At 38.6% G+C, this 24,659-nt stretch overlaps 1 protein-coding gene across 1 annotated transcript in view; it reads left to right on the top strand.

The window, feature by feature from the left end:
- LOC124795413 (chromosome-associated kinesin KIF4A) overlaps positions 1-24,659 on the top strand; it is a 274,052-nt gene that overhangs the window by 171,236 nt on the left and 78,157 nt on the right. The window contains exons 6-12 of the mRNA XM_047259435.1: positions 2,659-2,870; positions 3,241-3,416; positions 4,227-4,571; positions 4,675-4,872; positions 15,726-15,922; positions 15,999-16,143; positions 16,849-17,070. Coding sequence (XP_047115391.1) covers positions 2,659-2,870; positions 3,241-3,416; positions 4,227-4,571; positions 4,675-4,872; positions 15,726-15,922; positions 15,999-16,143; positions 16,849-17,070 — 1,495 coding nt within the window. The remainder of the gene's footprint in view (positions 1-2,658; positions 2,871-3,240; positions 3,417-4,226; positions 4,572-4,674; positions 4,873-15,725; positions 15,923-15,998; positions 16,144-16,848; positions 17,071-24,659) is intronic.

Here is a 24,659-nt window from a genome sequence, read left to right as displayed (position 1 = left end):
ATAAAAAAGTTAGAATAGTGTGGCACAGAAGATAAATCACTGTCTACCCAAATGTTATTTAAGCAATAGGTTTCAGCTTGTGTACGCAAATAAGCAGAGATCAATAACATTCCTAATAAAAAAGAAATACCCCAAGGCCCTATTTTTACACCTTTCCTGTTTGTTGTCTAAATTAATGAATTTTCAGTTTACATACCCTGTACAAATACACTATTTCATTCCAGATAGAAATTTTCACTCTGCACCGGAATGTGCTTTGATATGAAACTTCCAGGCAGATTGAAACGGTGTGCCGGACTGAGACTCAAATTGGGGACCTTTGCCTTTCAACGGCAAGTACCCACGAAAGCCGAAGGTACTGTGGTCAAGACTCGATCTGGCACACAATTTTAATCTGCCAGGAAGTTTCATACTCCATGCTGTTGTACTGCATGCTGATGAAATGGCATTAATAACCACAGGTGAGAATTCACAAAGTGTACTGGGTAACAACAGAGAAATGTTGCAAATGACTTATCAGGGGTGTTGTGCCCATCAGCTGTGCAGAAACCAAGTGATAATGGAGGAAATAATTTTTAAACAAAATCTAACCAAAAATGAAAATAAAACAGTAAAACTACTTGGACCATTCATAGACCAAGAGCACTCTTGGGAAGAACACACCTTATCTGTGCAGCGAAGTAGTGTGTGTGTGTGTGTGTGTGTGTGTGTGTGTGTGTGTGTGTGTGTAAATTAAGGAAGTTTGTGAGCAAACAGTTGTTACTCCAGATATGTTTTGCTTTCTTCGATTCTCATCTGTGGTATGGAAGATTGCTCTGGAGCAATTCTTGAGGAGCTAAATGCATTTTCAGATGCAGAAGAAGACAGTTGGATGTTTAGTTGGACTACCACCCAGAGTATCCTGCTGAAACCACTTTAAATTGTCTGCATAATGGCATTACCTAGTCCGTATGCAACTGTTTGATATATGCCAGAGAAAATCTGGAAAATTCAACATTTAATGTGATGTACATGTGCATCTGCAGAATACCAGAAATAATCACTTATTAGATTTACCTTAAAGACTTTTTACAGTCCATGATAACTGTAAATACTTGGTTACAAAAGTTTGCTGTAAGCTACAGTACTCAGCTCATGCTGTACTGCTAAATAAATATGACTGCATTACAGACTTGGCTAAAATACAGTGAATTCCATCCAATTGAAGAAGTCCTAGAAACTAGTTATTACAATATATGTTTTTCTCCTGAGTGGTAAGGAGAATCTTACAGTTCTTAAATAGGCTAGTTATTTTCTACATTATTTACGTATATGTAATTGATTATTGTATAAAACTTGACACCACTGTAAACTTCCATGAAATGACTTGTCTGAAAAAATATTGAGAGGAAGATAAAAATATTGTATTCTGTTCATTAATCATTACTACAGGTGACCTGATTATATAAATTCATTAATTAAAAATTCCTGATAACCACATGTCAAGTAGCAGTGCTAATTTTAAAAGCTCGTGCCAAGTAGCAAAATGTAGTAACCAGACCTCAGTTGGTCCAGTTATAGGTTCCAGTTTTCACTGAAAATACCTATGTTTACATATAAATATTAAGCTAACATTTCAAGATAATCAGCAGGTTTTTAATGTAATTTAGGAAATTGAAGCTTTTCAAACTAGTGACTTTGCTTCTAAAGTACTAGGTTGCATTTAGTGATAAAGATCTTAAATAATATTTGTATACGGCATGCTCACACTTTATTCAACATGGAAACGTCACTGCAGATATTTGGGGTATATGTTTGACACGCCTACTCTCATTGGCGATGATGTGGCACAGATGAATAGCGAAACTCTGCATGACTCAGTGAAGTGTCGGAATATCAATCCTGTCAGTGAACTCCTGTAGGGCTGTTCTCAGCTCAGCAATGGTTTTGGGGTTATTGCTGTACAACCTGTCTTTAATACAGCCCCATAAGGAGAAGTCACATGTGTTCAGATCTGGAGAATATGGTGGGCGATCGAGGCCCGTGCCAGTGGTCTCTGGGTACCCCAGAATCAGAATGCAGTCCCCAAAGTGCTCCTCTAGGACATGAAAAACACTCTTGCTTCGATGGGGTTGAGCTTCGTCTTGAATGAACCACATCTTGTTGAAATCAGGGTCACTTTAGATAACGGGGATAAAACAATCTTCCGAAACCTTCACATACTGTTCGGTGGTCACTGTGCCATCAAGGAATATTGCACCAATTATTCCGTGACTGTACACTGCACACACAAGTCACCCATTGAGGGTGAAGAGACTTCTTGATTATGAAATGTCGATTCTCTGTCCCCCAAATGCGCCAATTCTGCTTATTGAAGAACCCATCCAAATGAACAACAATAAGGCACGTGTGCATGTGCATACTAATTCTCATCATGCTCTGCCGCCAAACGTGCAGTTTGAACATCCTGACGAAAACTGTTCGGAAGTGGTGATTATTGTATTTCATATAGTTCAATAATTTTTGCCTTGTGTCTGAAGATTATCTTTCCCAATAGGTCAAATTAATTTAGGAATATAACATTCAGAATCCAAATTTTTGTTGTCTGCTGTCAGGAGTAAGCTTCCATTATATTTTCTTTCACAGTCAATAACGTATTTGTATGTTTATTTTATTCAGGAACACGGCTACAACATCAAAGTTTCACTTGGTGGATTTGGCTGGATCAGAGAGACCAAAGAAAACTAAAGCTACTGGTGAGAGATTTAAGGAAGGTGTCAATATCAACAAAGGCTTACTGGCACTTGGAAATGTAATATCTGCTTTAGGTGATGAAACGCAGAAAGGCTTTATTTCGTACAGGGATAGTAAGCTCACGAGACTACTTCAAGGTAACTGCCATTACTGTTGTAATCATATAATTATTACTGTGACAAGTTGACCATAACAAAATTGTCCGAGAAATTGTTTAAAACACAACAAATTACTCTGGTTAATAATCAGGACTATTACACTTTCAGAAGTAGATGGTAATATCCACCATTAACGTTGATGAAAATATTTGCTGTTTAGGATATGTCATGAAATACAGATTTCACAAGCCAGATTTATTCTGTTGTTGCTGTTGCTGTTGCTGTTGCTAATACTACTACTGCTACTCAACTACCACGTCTCACTTGTTGGTAGTTTGACACCACAGCAAACAGAAGTCCAGATAGAAGAGAGTGCTCCTCTTTTTCTTTTCTTTCTTTTTTCTTCTAGATTCACTTGGCGGCAACTCGGTGACGCTTATGATTGCATGTGTGAGCCCTGCAGATTACAATTTGGATGAAACAATGAGTACACTCAGGTATGCAGACAGAGCTCGCAATATCAAGAACAAACCGATTGTTAACCAGGATCCCAAATCCGCTGAATTGTTAAGACTGAAACAGGAGGTAACATTATTTGTTTCATTATTTTTTAGAAAGTATAAGAACTTGAGCAACAGTCTGATCATACTTTGACCCAACTTCAGTGTATTTAAGTTGAAATGTCTGCAAATCAATCACTTCTATTCACAAGACTTGAATCTACAACCAATGTTCATAGATACTAAACTTTTTTAAGCTGCTAACCCAGTGCCCAAACTCCACGTCACAGAATACAATAGACAACCACATGCACAATAAAGGTTAAACAATTTGGACAGATGACACACCTGAGTACCCTCCATTAGGTTATCTGGATAACTATGGTGTCAGGAAGAGCATCTGGCCACTAGGTTAATTAATAAAATAAAATTTGCCACATTGTGAAGAGGCAACAATGTACTTGACGGGATTATCACTACGGAAAAGAAAAAATAGTAAAACACTTTTTATTCAAAACAACATATAGTTTTATTTCTACAAATTGATGACAATTTGAATAAATCTTATTATTTATTATTCAAAAATAACATTAGTTTATTTTATTATTATTTTTTTAATTGATTAATCAGCATTTGATAAATTTTGTCAAAGGCCAACTACAACCTCCACTTTGAAGTGAATGTTACTGTAAACCTCTTTTGCTTAAATTTTCCACTGTTACATCTGTAACTTCTGCCTTTGATAGAACAAAGAATAACTGTTTAACTTAGAGAAGGTGGGAAAAGGGAAAGATAAATACAATAATTGTAATGAAAAATTTTTGTCACATGATAAACTGTTTTGTATAGCTTTGCTGCTTTATGAATTTGTAACCTAATTTTCCTTTGTCTACAGAACCAACAGCTGAGGCTAGAGCTTCTTAGCAAAGGTGGGCCAGGAGTAAGCTCACAAGAGTTCTCTAAATTAAAGGAAGAATATGACAGTGTCATCATAAAGAATCGTAAATTGACTCAAGCTTTGAATGAAGCTTTGACTGAGCAGACAAATTTAGTAGAACGTGCATTGCTTGCTGAAGTGTCCCGTGACAAAATGAAAGTGAAACTATGTGAATTGCAGACTGAATATGGAAATGCAATGGAAAGCTTGAATAACACAGTTGATCCGAATACTTGTCCTGCAGCATTTTATGAACAGCTAAAGACTCTCAAAGAATTACAACTAAAAATTCAAGAGCTTCAGGTTTGTGATTTTTGTGTAAATAGTCATTCTTTTGGAAACGTTTTTAAGTTTTGGTGGTCATATGCTGTTATCAAGCAGTCTTTTATTCTCTATTTCCCTACAGGCAGATCAGAAACGAGCTGCTGAAGAAATTCTTAACCACGAATTGACAAATACAGTGGGTAGTAACAATGGTGACACAGAAAAGTGTGCTGAAGCAGACAGCACCTTTGTTGTGAAAACTCTTGAACACCAGGATGACATTGATGAACATCATGAAGCCTACACATTGCATCAAGCAGCTCTCACAAAGGAATTACAGGTACTTTTGTATTGATTTTTATTTTGCGATTTATAACATACGCTTTAGTATACATTACCACATAAAGTAACTAGGTGGCAAACTTTTAAGTTTCATTCAGGTTTCCTCAGCGTGATTATTTAATGGTGTACTTCTGGGTGTTTGGCTGAGTTTGTATTTAGATTTTCACACAATATTTCTCTCTACTCCAGGTGCTGCAAGTTAAGCTGTTGTGTGTACTTGCTGCCTGGATTACGACCAGACTCTGAACTATTGTTGGAAATACAAACTTGGCTGAATGCCTGCAAATATACCATTAAATTCTCAAGTGTGTCAGAAATTGGTGTTACACTTTCAGTTAAAGATTTCAATGAAATGCCTGTAAGGTCTAACAAAGAAAATACTCCAGGCAAATGACAAGTTTCCAGGATTGTTCATATTTGCAATAAGCAGCAATAGTTATGGGTCAGCAATAGTTATGGGTTTCTTTATGAAATGATAACTGGAGAAATTGATAGTAATTTGCTGCTGCTGCTGCAGCTGCTGCTGCTGCTACTACTACCACTACTACCACTACTACCACTACTGGGTGGGATATACTTTGCCTTAGTCATTTAAAGCAGACAAGGGATTTTTAAAAAAGGCCAGAACAATAAATGTCTTTCATCTTACTGTTTTGACCAGAGTTTGTGCTGATATGTTGTTACACGTTATAACTCTAAATGCTTTCCTTAATTTTGTACTGATAGTAGGTATTCGTTTGCATAAAAGCCTTTCTTCTTAAAGCTGCATCAGATTTCAGCAAGTAGTTGTGTTTTTAAAAAATTGCACCATTTTTTCAAAGTGTGCCTCTTACACAGTTTTTAGCGTATAGTGTGAGAAATGGCGTCATTTGGAAGCAGGGATTACGTATGCGAATCAGCGATGAAGTACATCCCTGTCTCCTCACTCTAGACTGGAATTATGAAACAGAAGGGGAATGTAGAATGCACAAAGTACCACCTCCCCTCTTCGAAATGACATTGTTCAAAGCAATTTTTCTCAGGGATTGACCTTATTAAGATCAGTGGCCCATGGCGGTGAAAAAATTGAATTTTTTAAGTCAATGCAACCAAAAATGTGGCCATTTGTCACATATTTTGATTCTCGCAAACTTGCTGATCAAAACCTATAGGGTACATCCTATTAACCTAGAATCGTGGAATTTGACAAGAAGAAAGGTTTCATAGGACAAGTAAAGGAAAAAATAAGAAATTGTTAATTTATAATTACAGTATGATGATGCTTTTACATTCCCAGAATTAACGATTTCCCGCCGTTCATGATAATTTTTATTGTTCCTGTCCAATTTCCTATGTCCACAGTGTTAATTCACATCCGATTTTAGAAATGTTTGTGGAAAAAAAACTGACGTAAAATGACACTTGCATGACGTTGGCTGTCTAATAATGTTTCCAAACATTATGTGATTAAGTTTCTTGCTACCAGGGTGCTCTACTTAGCTGGTCGCCATCTTTCGTGCCCTAGAGTATCTCCACTCCTGCTCAGGTGAGTCCTTCGTTATCTGTAGCGACCTCCTGAGCAGTTTACGAGCTATCGACCAGTGCTTCCCTCATTCTTGTCTGGTGATGGCTGTCCAGGAGTCCCTCCATACTCTTGCCCGTTGCGGCCGCTCTGTGGTCTTTGTGTGGACCCCAGGCCATGTTGGGATACCCGGCAATGAACATGTTGACAGCCTGCTCAAACAGGCCACCAGTAAACCATCTCTGGACATTGGCCTCCCGGAGACTGATTTGCGAGCGATCCTACGCCGCAAAGTATTCGAACTCTGGGACACTGAATGGCGCAACCTGACCACGCCAAACAAACTCCGTCCTTTCAAGGAGACGAATGATGTGTGGCGGTCATCCATGCGAGCCACTCGCAGGGACTCAGTAGTCCTTTGTCGGCTTCGCATTGGCCACGCCCACTTGACACACAGCCATTTACTGCGGCATGAGGACCCGCCTCTATGTTGATGCGGGTCGGCTTTGACAGTGGTCCACATTTTCTTGGCCTGTCCACAGTGTGCTCAGGCAGACGTTTGCGCTGCCTGATACGCTCCCTGCCCTTTTAACTGATGACGCTGCCATGGTAGGCTTAGTTTTGCGTTTTATTCGGGTTTTTATCATTTAATCTGAGTGTTTATGTTTTTTGTGTTGATTCCGGCCTTTGGCCTATGATTTTAGACTGAGTTTTTAATGTGTCTTTCGGTGGTTGGCTTCTCCTTTTTTGTCTCTACGGTCGGCCAACCACTGTCACACATTGTGTGATTTTAATTCCTTTTGTCTGGTCTCTGTCTGTCTTTCTTGTGATGCATCGTCTGTTGTTGTCTCCATTATTCGTTTTTATTCTGTGTGGGTGCTTTCACGTTTTGGAGAAAGGGACCGATGACCGTAGCAGTCTGGTGCCTTTAATCCCACAAACCAACCAAACTAAATTGCTTAAAGCAAATTCTGGGATGTATACAACCTTCTTTTATGATCCTTGTACCAAGTGTTAGCTACGATTAAGTTGTGCTCTGTGCAAAATTTCTCCAGGCGCCTTCCTCTATCATTTATTACGCCAATCCATATTCACCTACTAAGTTTCCTTCTCTTTCTTTTCCTACTCTCGAATTCCAGTCACCCATGACTATTAAATTTTCGTCCCCCTTCACTACCTGAATAATTTCTTTTATCTCATCATACATTTCTTCAGAGCTAGTTGGCATATAGACTTGTACTACTGTAGTAGGCGTGGACTTCGTGTGTATCTTGGCCACAACAACGCGTTCGCTGTGCTGTTTGTAGTAGCTTACCCGCATTCCTATTGCTTTATTCATTATTAAACCTACTCCTGCATTACCCCTATTTGATTTTGTATTTATAACCCTGTATTCACCTGACCAAAAGTCTTGTTCCTCCTGCCACCGAACTTCAGTAGTTCCCACTATATCCAACTTTAACCTATCCATTTCACTTTTTAAGTTTTGTAACCTACCTGCCCGATTAAGGGATCTGACATTCCATGCTCCAATCCGTAGAACGCCAGTTTTCTTTCTCGTGATAACGACGACGTCCTGAGTAGTCCCCGCCCGGAGATCTGAATGGGGGACTATTTTACCTCCGGAATATTTTACCCAAGAGGACACCATCATCATTTATCCGTACAGTAAAGCTGCATGCCCTCGGGAAAAATTACGGCTGTAGTTTCCCCTTGCTTTCAGCCGTTCGCAGTACCAGCACAGCAAGGCCGTTTTGGTTAGTGTTGCAAGGCCAGATCAGTTAATCATCCAGACTGTTGCCCCTGCAACTACTGAAAAGGCTGCTGCCCCTCTTCAGGAACCATACGTTTGTCTGGCCTCTCAACAGATACCCCTCCGTTGTGGTTGCACCTACGGTATGGCCATCTGTATCGCTGAGGCATGCAAGCCTCCCCACCAACGGCATGGTCTATGGCATTATGCCATAATAATGAACCAAACATGAGATGGTAGAGTGTTGGTACTCCAATGAAATTTACATCCCAAAAACCACGCTGAAAAGCTTAATATCAGATGGGATCTACTTCATTGTGAATCTGGACAAACCAATGTGCTCTTCAGTCCGAATTATTCATTTTCGTATGGTTTACTAAATTCCGATGCTCTTTGATTAACCTCTGATGTCCTGTTTCTTTTATGGTGTAATGTAAGATCTCGTAATGCTTTACACATTCGAATGTGCCGGCTTCCTACATCACCGCAGCTGCGCGCGCTCTATAATGCCTTTTTTCTGGCACATTCGGGCGACTGCTACAACAAACCTATTTCCTACAGTGTTGGGAAAGTATTGCAAATGGTGGTTTTAAAAGCGTTACTTCCAAAGTAAATTTCCTTTTATACAAGATGAATTATGTTACGTGTGAGAATGTGGGATGAATTATGTTACGTGTGAGAATGTGGGATGAATTTTTTTAAATTACAGAGTGTATGACTCGTTTACAATATCACACTTTGAGGACCAGTCACTTACAAGAATTTCGAGTCCAGAAGATCAGACATTTATGTCATTACTTTAAATTTGAATGGCACATTTGTATGGTGTAACACCTGCAAAAAAGACCAATATTACATGTGAAAGCTTAGCTTCTCTTGTAGCTTATTAATCTTAGAGACCAATATTATATGTGAAAGCTTAACTTTTCTTGTGCCTCCACTTTGTAAACCATTAACTTTTCCTCTCTGTATGTTCGCCCTACTTAAGTGATCTTGCTATTGGCTGACAACAATACTTGTCCTATGCTCTGAATGTCTGCTGTCATTGGGTAGCGAGATCACGTGGCATGAGATACATTTGCCTTACGAAAGGGCATCACAGTCTTGATTTCAACGCTCAGGAAATTAACGTACTGTGTTTGGTGTGATAAGAGTTTATAATTTCATAATATGAAAGTATGCAGCGTATATGTTGCCGCACATCAAAGGTCTTTCCAAACCCCCCTCCCCCCTTTCTCTTCTTCTCCCCTAAACTACCGGGAAGTTAAACACTAACATATAAAACCTTAATCATAAGTTTTACATTTCTGACGGATAACCTTCTGTCACTTAGCTCGGAAAAAGTGTATTTTCGCCCGGGAAAAAGTATAATTTTTAACCGGGATATCCGGGAAAAATCCAGGAATTTTTTTTCATTGTCTGCGTATACACCCTGCAGAACACAGTGCACACACAAGTGTATGCCAATGGCAAAATGTTTCAAAGATTCTAGGACAAATACTATACAATACTTCATAACAACAAACTGCTTCCGATGAGCATGATGTCCAACTTTACAATAGGTTCATCTGAGCGGGTACCATCGAGCTCATGCGCAGTATAGTCGTGTAAGAGTTATACCTTTTCGTGCTTCTGCCAACTATTAGCCATATCAGCAGTAGCAACAGGCAGCCAGATACTTCCCGGAAAAAATTTTCTGGCGCGCTCAAGGTTGCGTACAGCCATCATGCATTGTTGTGGGGAGGGGGTAGTCTCAAAGTGATCCGTATACAAGTTTGTTGATTTTGCTGTCCTTTTAGTTTACAGCTTTCACGTCAAAGAAAAACAAAATGGATTTCTGTGGCCGGGAACTATCAAGTGAATTAAAATACATTCACATAGGTACAGAAGGCTAAAATGTGTTGTTAGTTTCAGTTTTCTGATTTTATTTTACAGGGTGTATATGACCTGGGACAACCAGTAGATCCGGGAAAAACCCAGGAAATTTTTTAGAATTCCGTGAATTTTTTTTGTTTTAGTTTTGAGTGGTAAGAAACAATACAGTAAAAAGGATAGTACTGTCTCCCGCTGCTGCAGAATAATACTACAGCAATAAAACATGAACGAGAGGGGGAAAAAACGAAAATAAAACTTAAGTCACAAAGGAAATGCACCATATACAACAAAATACAGTGCTCATAGAAGCGTCTGCCAACAGCAAAAGGTGTCAAAGGATTAGGAAGTTTATGCAATGCTTCATAAGAACAAATTTCCTCCGACGAGCGTAACGTCACAACTGTTTACATTAGATTTGTTAGAGCAGTAGCGAGCGGGCTCATGCGCATGTGCAGTTGAGTCGCGCATTGGTACTATTGCCGCGGTTCTGAATTACCGTTGATCTGGGGCTGATGCACAAAGCAGACTGAGTTGTAGTGGGGAGGTGGATAGCCTCAACGAGCCCCTTGTTTAAGTTTAATGATTTTGCTGTTTCCTCTTTGTTTATTGCTTTCACGTCAAATGAAAACAAAACCGATTTCAGTGGGCAAAACAAAACGGATTTCAGTGGCCGGGAGCTATCAAGTGCATTAAAATACATTCACATAATTACGGAAGGGTAAAATATATTATTGCTTTCAGATTTTATTTTATTTACATCTTTCTGACAGTCAAGCATTAGTCGCCTTGCAGAACAATGAAGTTATTTTTTTCGGTTTGCTAAAGAAATTTAGCTTTTATTAATCTTTTCCGCCGAAGCAATCAATGTATTTGAAGCAAAGTGTTTAATGTGCATCTTCTTGCACTTATGGCATTATGCCTTAATAAAGAACCAAACATGTTAATACAGTACTGGTACTCCAAAAAAAATTTTATCCGAATCTGGACATACGAATCTGCTAAGCCGAATTGTGCATTTTAGTATGGTTAATGAAATTCTGATGCTCGTGGAGTATCCTTTGCTGTCTTGTTTCTTTTATAACATAAAATAAGATCTTTTAATGATTTACACATACGAACATAAAGCACGGTGACGCCTGTTATCTGGCACTCTCTGGCAACTGCTGATATGAACCTATGTCTAACAGGTCGCGGGAGAATATTGCGAATGATTGCTTGAAAACCGTTACTTTCAAAGTAAGTTAACATTTTATGCAAGATGAATTATGCTACGTGTGAGAATGTTGGCTGGATTTCTTAAATCACAGAGCATTTGACTCTCATTTAAAAATAAACTCTTTGAGGATAATCATCTAAAAACGTTTTGAGCCCAGAATATTAAACATTTATGTCGTTATTAAAAATTTTTTTGGCACATTTGTGTGATATATCTGAAAGCCTAACACACGCAAAAGAGATTATCATTATATGTGAAAGCTACTCTTGCAGCTTATTAATCTTAGAGACCGATATTGTATGTGAAAGCTTTGCTTCTCTTGTATCAACACTATGTATATTACTTTAAACCATTGACTTTTCCTATTTGTTTGTACGCGCTACTTAACAGTGATATTGCTATTGGCTGACTACATGACGTGTTCTATGCTCTGAATATCAGCTGACGAGATTACGTGGCATGAGCCATGACTGGCTAACAAAAGCGCATCACAATCTCAATTTCAATGCTTTGGAAAGTAACGTGCGGTGTTTGGTGGGATTCGAATTTATACTTGCGTAATCTGAAAATATGCAGCGCACATGTTGCTACATATCAATGAAATTTCCAAAATCTTTTTTTCTGACGCCGGTGTATAAAACCATAACCATTTAAAGGACCGATAAGTTTTACAGTTCCGAGGAAGAGTATACCGTCACTTAACATGGAAAAATTGTATTTTTAACTGGGAATTTTTTTCTTGTCCGCATATACACCCAGTTTTATTTCCGCGTTTTTAGCAGTCAAGCGTGAATCGCCTAGCAGAACAGTGAAGTTACGTCTGTTTGCTACAGAAATTTAGCATTTATTAATCTGTTTGTCTGAGGCAGTATATTTATTTGAAAAATCGTTTCATTCCACACTATTGATCAGTTTCAACCGTTCGCTGAATTTCAAATGCAAGTTTTCACCCTCTGCTACGTATGGCATTATGCCATGATAAAAGAACCAAACATGAGGCAATAAAATACTGGTATTCCAAGAAAATTTCATATCAGCACATGTGTTAATGTTCCCCTGGTAAACCCTGTCCTTCAGGTAGCCCCACAACCAGAAATCGCAGAGAGTGGAATCAGGTGGTCATGTTGACCAGACATTTGGAAAATATTGGCTGATGATTCGATAGTTTCAAAATTTTTTGAGAAGCAGGTGAATTTCACGAGTGATGTGCAGTGGGCCCCCATCTTGCATGAAAACTGCGAGTTCAAGGCCTCTCTCCTGCAATGCGGGTATGACAAGCTGGCAAAGCATATCACAGTAACACTGACCAGTCACACTGCACATCTTTGGTCCTTGAGTGTCAGCCTGTTCAAAAAAGAATGGGCCAGTGATGAACATAGCCATGAAGCCATACCACACGGCAACATGTTCACCATACAAAACAACTTCATGCACAGTGACTGGAGGTGAAGATCCCCACACTTGACAATTGTGTGTTCACCTCACTTTGTCTGTCCATAGGATGGTCCAGGGCCAGCCCTAATCATCTTCAATCCTGGCCAGAAAGTGGAGAGTGTAGAGTGAAGTCAACACATCGTTGTGCATCCTGCAGTGCAAGCTGCTGTACGATGTGTATCTTGTATGGATACCATGTTAGAATGGTTCAAAGCACCTTCTGTACAGTGGACCATGGGATATTCAACTGTCGTGGCACACTACACGCACTACCTGACGATCGGGAATTGCGCACAGTGTTGTCTGCCATAGCAACCACCTGTGGTGCGGTCGGTCGTGTGCCTCTTCTGGGGGTGACACCCAGTTCTCATGTTGATTCGAACTTCATCAAGCTCCACACAGCAGGCGGAGAAAGAGGACCCTTCTGTAATCCTTCCAGCCAGTGATATTCTCGGAGTGCAGCTGCAGAATTACTGTTGTTTTGATAATAGAGTTTCACCAATAATGCCTTGCTCTTTTTGTCCAAGCTCATATTGATACGTCAACAGGTGCACTGCAACTGGTCAGGTGTGTGTGACTATGAATCACAATTACTGATCATTGCATCTGGTGGCCATAGGTGGAACTGTTTGGTGGCACTGTGATGCATGGAAATTGTGCACCCCATACTCTGGACATTAATGCTACCAAATTTGGTACTTGTACACTAATTAGTTTCTGTGTTTGTGTCAAATAGGGAAACTTTAATTATAACCATCTGGTATACTAATTTAAACCATTAACTTTTCCTATCTGTGTGTTTGCACTATTTAACAGTGGTGTTGCTACTTACTGGCTACATTGCATGTCGTATGCTCTGATTATCTGCTGTCATCATCTGGCGAGACCATGTGACATGAGCTATGATTGGCTTACTGACTTACAAAAGCATGTTGCAATCTTGATTACAGTGCTTCAGAAACTAATGTGCTGTTTTTGATGGAGTCCAAATTTATACTTTCGTAATATGAAAATATCCAGGGTACATGTTGCTGCTTCTCAAATTTTATTTACTTTTTTTCTGCTTCTTCTTTTTTTTGCTATGTTTAATTTTTAAAGTGCCGGGAAGTTCTACACCGGTGTACAAAACATTAACCATTCAAAGGATTGACAAGTTTTATGGTTCGGAGGGAAAGTATACTGTCACTTAATTCCAAAAAATTGTATTTTCACCTGGGAAATCTGAGAATTTTTTCCTTGTTTGCATATATCCCCTGGTCTTGCTTGCACATTAGCAATCAAACAAATCACATTTCTTATATTTTTCAATTTTTTCATTTACATTCTACCACGCATCTTTTTGCTCTTTTTCCTCCAAGGCACTGCCAAGCCATGATGTCCAAAGAACAAGTGCTCCTCTACAGCAGGTGGAGAGGTTTATTCGGTGTTGCACCCTGGTGATGTCTGGAGCTGACATGATTTAACTGTTCATGTGCACATTAATATGAGAGACCACGGACAGTGTGATGTTTTGCACTTAAGAACTGCCTAAACCACATTTTCAGCTCTTAGAATATCTTTTGTCAGCCTAAAAGCATAAGAGTGTGGAATATGTGTAACACTTCATCTTGTCCTCTTAACAGGTGGGTCTATCAAATCTTGGGGTCTGAGTAATTGCCTTTACTTTTTTTACCTTCTGCAACCTATTCCTTGCACTTCCCTCAGGAAGGATCTATTAGTTCCGAAAGCTTTATATGTGTTTGTCGGCAGTACTGCAATTTCACCTCATGGAGTATGTTAGCCAGCAATGATGTCTCAAAATCCATTATTCGTTGGTAATTCACTTTGCTCCATAATCTTTACTTACATTCTTCTTGACCAGTACATTGCTCCTGCAAGCCATCACTCTCAGGAGCTGCTGCCTGTGTTCAGAATCCTCCACTATTCAGCCCTGGGATGTGCCAGCACACTCCTTACAATCCTCCTTGAAGCCAGCCACAGTACATTATCTTCGTAATGAATTTTCTTGTCAACAGTCAACCTGAATTTGAAAACATAAGCATTCATAAATATACTGCAAGGGGCATACCAACACACACACACACACACACACACACACACACACACACACACACACTTGCACTCTAGGAACTCTGGCACTTTATGTTGTCTTTCCTGTTAACACAATAGCCATTGAAGAGCAACTGAGTGACACCATATTACATTGCAGCAGTTGGAAACAGTAGTCATGGTCCAGCACACCACATTGCACATGATGTCGAACTTCAGAAATGTTTCTGTAGCATAAGTGAACCCAGCAGCAAATTCTTATTTGAGACAAACAAGATGTCATAAGGGAGACATATCACTTGTGTATCAATCTGGAACCTCTTTAAAATCTTGGGCTTGCAATCAGTAGAAAATGAGGTGTTGTATTGCAACATGTATAGGACAGCTCCATGCAACCCCTGCCGCAATTGCCACAGTGACATAAGCGTCTCTTTCATCAAACAGACTCAGACCTTTTATTATTAACTCACTTGTAAGGGGAAAAAATCACTCGTGAAAAATAGTGAATGAACTTATATGAAAATTACAATGTAGTAAAAAGTTGCTGTGCTATTTAATATTTCTTATAAAGTAATTGTTATTTAGACAGTACAAATCTGAGGCATGGTCTAATAGAGTACATATTGTGGGGGTGTGCTGAATATAGAATTTAAGTTTATATCATATTTGCTTGATGTTCTCAGAGAAGTAAAAGAATGCGTGCATGCTTTTACTTCTTTGAGAACATCAAGCAAATATGATATAAATTTAATTAGCATGTGGAATATAGTGGATTTTAATGTACGTGCGATGCTCCCTTCACACTCGTGGTCCATCAGTTTTACTAGACTGATCTTGTTTGAAAAAGCAGTAAATTTTACTATGTGCCTATCTCTTGAGGTCAGTAGTGATCTACCCTCATGTACATAATGGATAAATGGTTGGTAACTTAATTGTGTGATATTCACTTTTGGTAGTGCATAAAGCTGCAGTTATGTTTACTTATTGTGTTTTTTTATTTTACTGTATTTTTTTTATTTCTAGGAACTGAATAAAGCTCTTGCTTTGAAGGAGGAACTAGTAACACAGTTATCAGTTAATTCGGACCAGATACTCAATATCCGTCATACATATGAAGATAATTTGAAAGAACTGGAGCAGCAAGTAGCTGCTCTGCAGAAAGAGAAAGATGAACTCACGCAAATGCTAAAAAATATGCAAACCAATAGTAACACAAACAAGTTAGTAAATCATACTTAATATTCATTTTATTATATTTTGTGACACTGCTTTTACCTAAGATGTTATGTTACCTAGGATTGCTGAACAACGCAGGAAGAAGCTGCAGGAACTGGAACATACTATTTCTGAATTGAATAAAAAAATTAGTGAGCAGACAAAAATTATAAAAATTAAAGAAAAATCTGATGAAAAAATATCAAAACTTTTCAATGAAATTCAGGTGAGAATAAGTTGTTGTTGTTGTTGTTGAGACACTAGTGAGAGCTCAAATAATTGCACCATTACATAAGTCATCCTCCAATGCTTCCTTCATTCATCTAAAGCATTTAGAAAATCCTAGAATTAGTTAACTTCTGTGTTAAAATAATTTTCCAATGAGCATGCACCTTCTTTCACCTTCAAGCAATGTTGTTGTGTGGGTCAGTCTGAGAAGGCATGTGGATTTAAGTTGAAACCCTGTAGTTAAGAAAACTGTGATGTACGATCACTAATGATCAGAAATAGAGAGAAGGGGAAGATAATTGTTTATGCAGCAGATTACTCTTGTACTGTTCACGAAAGGGACATGTTGGAAAAGAAAAATTATTATTTACATATGACAGATCATTCAGCAGATAGTATTGATACAATCTGGAAATATGTTTGACTGTGTAATAAATCATTGAATATGTTTGTGCACCGTTGGATAAACTACACACACTATAGTTTTGTAATTGTAAAATGGTTTGATTAATTTTATGACTCACTTCCTCAACAAGAACTTGTTCATATAGTTCAACTTAATCTTGTAATTTTCAGAAAATGTTGCATGGTCACAATAATTGGTGTGGGCATGTGTGTTGTACAGCATATCTATATTTTATACAGTCTCAACAGCATTCCACAAGTATTTACAAAAACATTCACCTGATTTGTTTCCAAACAGAATATGAAGAGTACGAAAGTTCGCCTCATAAGACAGATGCGAGCAGAGAATGAACGCTTCCGTGCCTGGAAACAACAAAAGGAAAAAGAACTTATAAGGCTGAGAGACCAAGACAGACGTCGCCAAAATCAGTTGGAGCGCATGGAACGATTGCACTGTAAACAACAAAATGTGCTTAAACGTAAGGTGGAAGAGGCAGTTGCAATTAATAAGAGATTAAAGGTAAATGTTTTTACATTGTTTTATTAGTGATAATTGTTATCAGTTGCACTGGCTGAAGTCCTGTAGGAGTTAAATTTTTGTGGAGCAATTTTTCTTACATTGTCCAGGGGTGATGTGAGGTCAGACACCAGACTGATGGAGCACCAAAAGGATACTCCATGGAGTTATGTTCCCATATTTGTAACTACCATAAGAGGCTAAAGCATAGCATCCTCTAATACAGGGTGTATACGAGTCAGGAGATCTGGAAAAAACCCGGAATATTTTTAGAATTCTGGGAATTTTTCATTGTTTAGTTTTCAGTTAAATTTTTGTATTTTTGACTGGTAAGAACTGATACTCTAACAAAGGATATTACTGTATCCTGCTACTGCAAAATAATACAACAATAAAACATAAACGAGAGAAAAAACGAAAGTAACTTAAATTGCAAAGGAAATGCGCCATATATAACAATGGCACAGTGCTCATGCAAGCGTCTGCCAATTGAAAATGTGTCAAAGGCTTTAGGAAGACTATGCAGTGCTTCATAACAACAATTTGCCTTCAATGAGTGTGAAGTCGCAACTGTTTACATTCGATTTGTTTTAGCAGTTACGCGCGGGCTCATGCGCATGCGCAGTTGAGTCATGTTTGAGTAGTAGATTCTCCCAATTCCGGTTACAGGAACGTGGCTGTTGGCTGTGCAAGCAGTCGCAGCTAGCAGCTAGATGCTACCGGGAAAAGGGGGCGCCAAATTCATATTCTTTAGGAAAACAAGTTGTTTCACAAAGCACCTAGCATCCAGCGCACATTTGCCTATTGATTATTCATATAATTTTGAAATGCTTCACTGTTGGTTTTTGAACATTCTGAACACATTTTAAGATGATTTCTGAATGAATCATAAGTTGACGTTTGAATGCATGCATAGTGTACGTGATATCTCTGTCGGGAGAATCCTCGTCGCATCTAGAAATAAACTTTCCTCAGACAAAAGGGGACGGGCTATATGAACTCAGCGGAGTAAATCCGAACGGATGAATGCCAATCGCTGTCTAACTATGCGGTTGATTGGGTTTGCGAATGATCAACGTTGTTATAATTACTAGCGAAATCCATAGATTCAGACTACCAGAGTGGAAATAAAAGACTGACACGAATAAAGGTGAGAAAGATTATGTATTATCTTCTCAGTGTATCCAAGAAAACGAAATTTTGACAGAAAATTTTTGGCCAGATCACTACACTAATAAGGACCAGTAGTACAGTCCCCGGCTAGCAGCCGCGTAAGTTCTATTCTGGAAGTAACGCAGAAAACGTGTTGTTTGAATACGTAATAACGCCTAACCAGAAAATAATCGTGGGATAACTAAACCTGTTATTCTGGCAGTATTAGTGAAGTTAATCGGCGAACAAATTTTGACAGTGGCAGCAGTAGCTACAGAATTGGTGATGACAAGATTGTTTGTTACAATGAGGAAGGAGAAGAAACGGGGACATCACACAAATTATGGAAGAATAAGACGATTCCAAATTTATATAAAAATTTCGTAATACTACTTTTCGACCTCATGCTTGAGAAGCTGGTGCGTATGAATGAAATGTGAAACTTACCTCCTAACATAAAGCTTTTTGCTTGTTGTAGGCCTAATAGGCATTTGATATTGGTACTTATTGGATTATATTCTGTCGTGTTATAAAAATGGCCATTTGTGCCATAACAGTCTCGTTTATTTGGTGTGTTACAAAATTGCTGCCATATTAGAAAGGCCTATTTTGTTTTATCTAGCAGACAGTGACAAAATAGACGTAATCAGATCGAGAAACCACACCAGTCTTGGGTATTATTCGTATTAACAGCTTTTTCAGTATTAAATAACGACATTTCGATTTTTCATGTAGCAAAACATTTGACGAACTTTGATGAGGTAATAGATTCTTTAGCAGAAAGGAAAGCATGTAAAGCTGTAGCAAGATAGAGAGAAAAAATGCTAGGAGCTAAGGTTTGAAGAAATGTGTAATTTCTTGCTTATCTCTTGTCAGTATTGGTTTTATATGTCCTATATTTAATTTTATGTCTCGCAAAACAGCAAATTATTAGCTATTAGGCAATAAAGAGTTCAGATTTTCTGAAGAGTTCTTGTTCTCTCGATTACAAATAATCCCATCTGCTATTAATTGTGAGATTTTTTTAAAGTGGGGTAGGCTGTCAGACCGGCCGATTGGGAGCAGGAGAGGTTCCACAGGACATTTCAATTTCCATCCTCCTGAATGTAGTTTGGACGTGCGGTAGAAAAATGCTTTATGAAGAGGTGTGGCACTGCACTTTGGCATACTTAAAACCAAATAATATGTCTTACATTTCCTCGAATACATATGTTTTATGTTCCAGACTTCTCAGAAATATCTGCAGTACAAGATAAACATATGTTGAAAATTCGATTTTTTTAATATTGGCCCGGTTCGCAAATGTCGTAGATCCAGGGCTGATGGGCAAAGTAGTTTGAGCTATAGTTGCGTAGTTTCCCCATGACCCATATTTACATTTAGTGATTTTGCTGTTTCCCCTTCGTTTACTCTCATGTCTAATAATAATAATAATAATAATAATAAAGAAACGGATATATGTGACCAGGAGCTATCAAGTGTATTATAACACATTCACATAATTACGGAAGGCTGAAATATGCCATTAGTTTCAGATTTTATTTTATTTCCACCTTTCTGACAGTCAAACATTAATCGCCTTGCGGAACAATGAAATTATTTTTGTCTGTTTGCTAAAGAAATTAGGCTTTTGTTAACCTTTTGCACAGAGGCAGTCAATGTATTTGAAAGGAAATGTTTAATTCCACAGTACTGGCTAGTTTCAACTGTTCGCTGCATTTCAAGTGTACATTTTCATTTTCTAGCATGTATGGCATTATGCTATTTTAAAGACCCAAACATGATATAATACTGGTTCTCCAAGAAAATTTACATCCCAAAAATCACACTGAAAAGCTTAATATCTACATCTACATTTATACTCCGCAAGCCGCCCAACAGTGTGTGGCGGAGGGCACTTTACGTGCCACTGTCATTACCTCCCTTTCCTGTTCCAGTCGCGTATGGTTCGCGGGAAGAACGACTGTCTGAAAGCCTCCGTGCGCGCTCTAATCTCTCTAATTTTACATTCGTGATCTCCTCGGGAGGTATAAGTAGGGGGAAGCAATATATTCGATACCTCATCCAGAAACGCACCCTCTCGAAACCTGGCGAGCAAGCTACACCGCGATGCAGAGCGCCTCTCTTGCAGAGTCTGCCACTTGAGTTTGTTAAAGATCTCCGTAACGCTATCACGGTTACCAAATAACCCTGTGATGAAACGCGCCGCTCTTCTTTGGATCTTCTCTATCTCCTCTGTCAACCTGAGGTCTATTTCATTGGGAATCTGGACATACGAATGTGCCCTTTAAGTATGCACTTTAAATGTGCACATTTTAATATGGTTCACGTAATTCCGATACTCTTTCAGTATCCTCTACTGTCTTGTTTCTTTTATGACATAATGTATGATCTTTCAATGTTTTACACATACGTACATACGGGCTTCTTACGTCATGATAGCTACCCAAGCGCGATGTTGCCTGTTACCTGCGCTCTCTGGCAACTGCTGAAACGAACCTATTTCTAACAGGTCGCGGGAAAATATTGCGAATGGTGGTTTGAAAAGCGTTACTTTCAAAGCAAATATCCTTTTACATACGTTGAGCTATGTGCAAGAATGTACCACGAATTTATTAAATCACAGAGCGTTTGACTCTCATTTAAAAATCAACTCTTCAATGACTAGCTATTTAGAAGAATTTCGAACCCTGAAGATCAGACATTTATGTCATTATTAAAAATTTTACTGGCACATTTGTGTGATATATCTTAAAGTGTAACGCGCGCGAAAAAGATGAACATAATATGTGAAAGCTTAACTTCTCTTGCAGCTTGAGACCAATATTATATATGAAAGCTTTTCTTTTCTTGTAGCAACACTAAGTATATTAATTTAAACTATTAACTTTCCCTGTTTGTGTGTTCGTGCTACTTAACAGTGATGTTGCTGTTGGCTGACTACATCACGTGTCCTACACTCTGAACATCCGCTGTCATCGGCTGGCGAGATCACGTGACATGAGCTACGAACGGCTTACAAAAGCGCATCGAAATCTCAATATCAATGATTCTGAAAGTAACATGCGGTGTTTGGTGGAATTCCAATGTGTGCTGTTCTAATACGCAAATACGCAGCGTACATGTTGCTGCACATCAAAGATATTTCCAAAACGTGTCTTTTTCCTTGAGTTTTGTTTTCTAAAGTGCCGGGAAATTGTATGCCCATCTATAAAACCATAACCATTCAAAGGATTGATAAGGGAAAATATACTGTCACCCGGGAGAAAGTGTATTTTCAACCGGGAAATCCGGGAAAAACCCAGGAATTTTTTTTGCTTGTCCACGTATACACCCTGTAATAGCAAAATGTACTGTAAATTAAGATGTGGTTGTTTAGTAATCAGAGATTTGCTTGGTTTCTGTCCAGTGTCCTGCAGTTAGTGCAATTTTTTTCTTATTTGGATGCCAGTCATTTCGCACTGCTGATATCATTTAAGCTGTCCGAACATTTATGTGAAACTGTTGAGATGTAAGTGTGAGAACACACTTAATTTTAGCCGTGCACTATCTACAAATGAGTGATTTGTTTGATAATGCCAACAATAATTTTAGTCCATGTGGCAGAAAAGACTAAATTCTCAGTTGCTCCTGAATGAACTTGAGGCTTTTATCAGATGTCATCAGTTAACTGTTGGAACTGAATGCAGAAAAAAATGCATAGTTATTCAGTGTTACAGTTTGGGATTGATTCTGGTTATCTTTTTGTTAGTCACTACAGCAATTAGCAAAATAAATGTGGGTTAGACAGAACAGTTTTGTGTTCTGAAATCTCATAACCTCACTCCTCCAGCAAGGTGGCACAGTGGTAAGATACTGGACCTAGAGGACAGCAGCTCAAATCACAATCCCATCATCCAGATTTTGGTTTCCTGTAATTTCCCTACATTGCTTGAGGCACCCACCACAGTGTTTTCTTTGAAGTAGCAAGTCCAATTTCCCTCCACATTTCTCTGTAATCAGAGTTTCTCTGCTTCTAGTGAACTTGTTGGTGGGATGTTACACTAAACTTCTTTTCTTTCCTGCAACTTTTTGGTTTCATTTTGCACCTGCATCCTATGTAAGCTAATAATGATAAATGTTTGATTCATTAGAATTTTCAGGTAAATTTTAATCACTTCTCGTGCTGGATCTCAGATGAGCAATTGCCAAAAAGTGTGAAATTTCTCTCTCTCTCTCTCTCTCTCTCTCTCTCTCTCTCTCTCTCTCTCTCTCTCATGCTCCATGTAGCTCCCAAAAAGACAGTTCTAGACTAAATGTGGTTTAATAACAGCTGTATGATTTGCATCTATTTTAAGTACATGATCAGTCCATCCATTCAGGTATCTAAAATTCAATCCGCACCTCTATCAAACTAGCTCCCCTTGGCATTCATTTTGTATTGGATGCTCTTCACAGAAAATTGCACAACAATGCTTTATACTCTCTAAAGTAATGAGCAGAAGCACAAGCACTGGAGATCAGAGGAAGTTGTGGCAATGTGAAGGTAATGTCAATGGGTGTCCTGGAGAGCTCTGGATCATAAGTTGTTCATAGTCAGCCAATACATTTGATGCAAAAAATTTGGGACTGAAATGCTATGTTTGTCCTATTAGGAGGTGAAATACATTATGACTGTGCTTCAATTAAGTGTACTTTCAGCGTACATGTCAAGTATGTAATGACGGTATCAGAGAATGAGTGACTTCTTAACACAGGACGTTGATATTTAAAACAGCATGCCATTTTCCGATAGACCATTGACACGAACAACAACATATTATTTGAATGGTAGAGAATGTCCTCTGTAGACTGCTGCCCTAGTGTTGATAGCTCATGTAGATAAACTTAAAAATTCTGGATGGTTTATTGTTGACTTAGTTATCTGTCCTGATAAATTGTTCTGATCGCATTTGTCTAAAAAGAAGTAATTATTGACGGTTTAAGGACTCTTCAGTGTATCATCTAGTGCATTGCATGATGATGAGAAATTTGGAGTGAAGTATTAGAGAAAGCTGTTGTACAGAAATAACTATCGATTACCACTGATACAGAATCAATCTGTTTACACAGTCTAGACAATACTGCTTTTGAGGAACACATTGACTATCTGGTAAACAATTTTTATGTATGTATTTGAGCGCCAAGTTATGTAAATGTTATCATTACTAATTTCTACTTCCCAGGAAGTAATCAGATGATTTGAATGTGTTACGTAGTAACCTGTCACACAACTGAACGCAGGACCACTGTCGAGTACAAAAATGAATGCATGCACCCAGAAAACATAATGCAGAAACTGACAAGCAGCAGATGAGGAGCGCAATTAATAAGTTCATTTTTTGTTGGTCGTTGTGTTTTTCCATTTCACAGTATGTGGCACCATCTGGTGAGCTCTTATCATGCAAAACGAGTGGATGCAGCCTTGAACAAAACAGGATGTATCATTAGAGGATGTATTTGGCCAGTCCCTGTGAATCAGATGTCAACTTATGGGCATAGCTCCCCCAGAAATAAGGCGAAGAAAGGTTGCACAGGTTCAATAACAAAAGTGAGTGGTAGATCCCAGACACCCAATATTTGCAAGTATTACTCAGCTGCTGGGACTGAAATCAAGAAAGAGCTTTTCACAGTCAGTCAAAGCAACGTCATTACCATCTGATAAGCACCAAATAGACCTGTACTTCATGGAGGAATTTTGTAGGGGGTTTTGAACTCTCTTACACAACTTGGAAAGCCCTGAATTGCCCAAGGACAGGCACATCACAGTGTTAATAAAATTTGGAAAAAAAAAATGGGACTACATTTGAACTGATGAATGCTGTGAATATGGCAAACTGCAACATGAATCACACTTGCTAATCTGCAAAAAATTGGGGATTGACCATGCAACTTCGACAACTTGGTTACAGCAAACAATAAAGCTATTCAGGCTGCTGCTTTTTCGGGATAATTGTGGAATTTGAATATGTAGAAACCAAGGTGAGCACCACTTTTGTTACCACATGACATATTTGTGTTATAACAAATATTTATGAATAGAGAGACGACTCACTGAAAGGCGGAAGTGTTATGCCATAGACAGGTACATGAACAATAGGTACAGAGCTTTGCTTTGCTGGCTTTTGGAATAAAATTCCTTTCTCAAGCTGTAGGAGGAATCAAAAAAAAACACACACACACACACACACACACACACACACACACACACACACACACACACACACTACTGAGTGGGGGCTGGGGGGACAGTGAGTTAGGTTAGGTTAGATTACTTGAGTGAAGGATGTGCTGTAAGGATAGCTCCCATCTGTACAGCTGAGGAAACCTGGTGGCAGTGGGGAGGATCCAGATGGCACAGGTTGTGAAGCAGCCATTGAAGTCTTGCATGTTGTGCCATTGGGCAATCCACCTTATTTTTT

Source organism: Schistocerca piceifrons, chromosome 4 (assembly GCF_021461385.2).
Source record: "Schistocerca piceifrons isolate TAMUIC-IGC-003096 chromosome 4, iqSchPice1.1, whole genome shotgun sequence".
In the NCBI taxonomy this organism is placed as follows: domain Eukaryota; kingdom Metazoa; phylum Arthropoda; class Insecta; order Orthoptera; family Acrididae; genus Schistocerca; species Schistocerca piceifrons.
The sequence above is the reverse complement of the archived record's forward strand: the minus strand, read 5'-3'. Positions and strand labels throughout refer to the sequence as shown.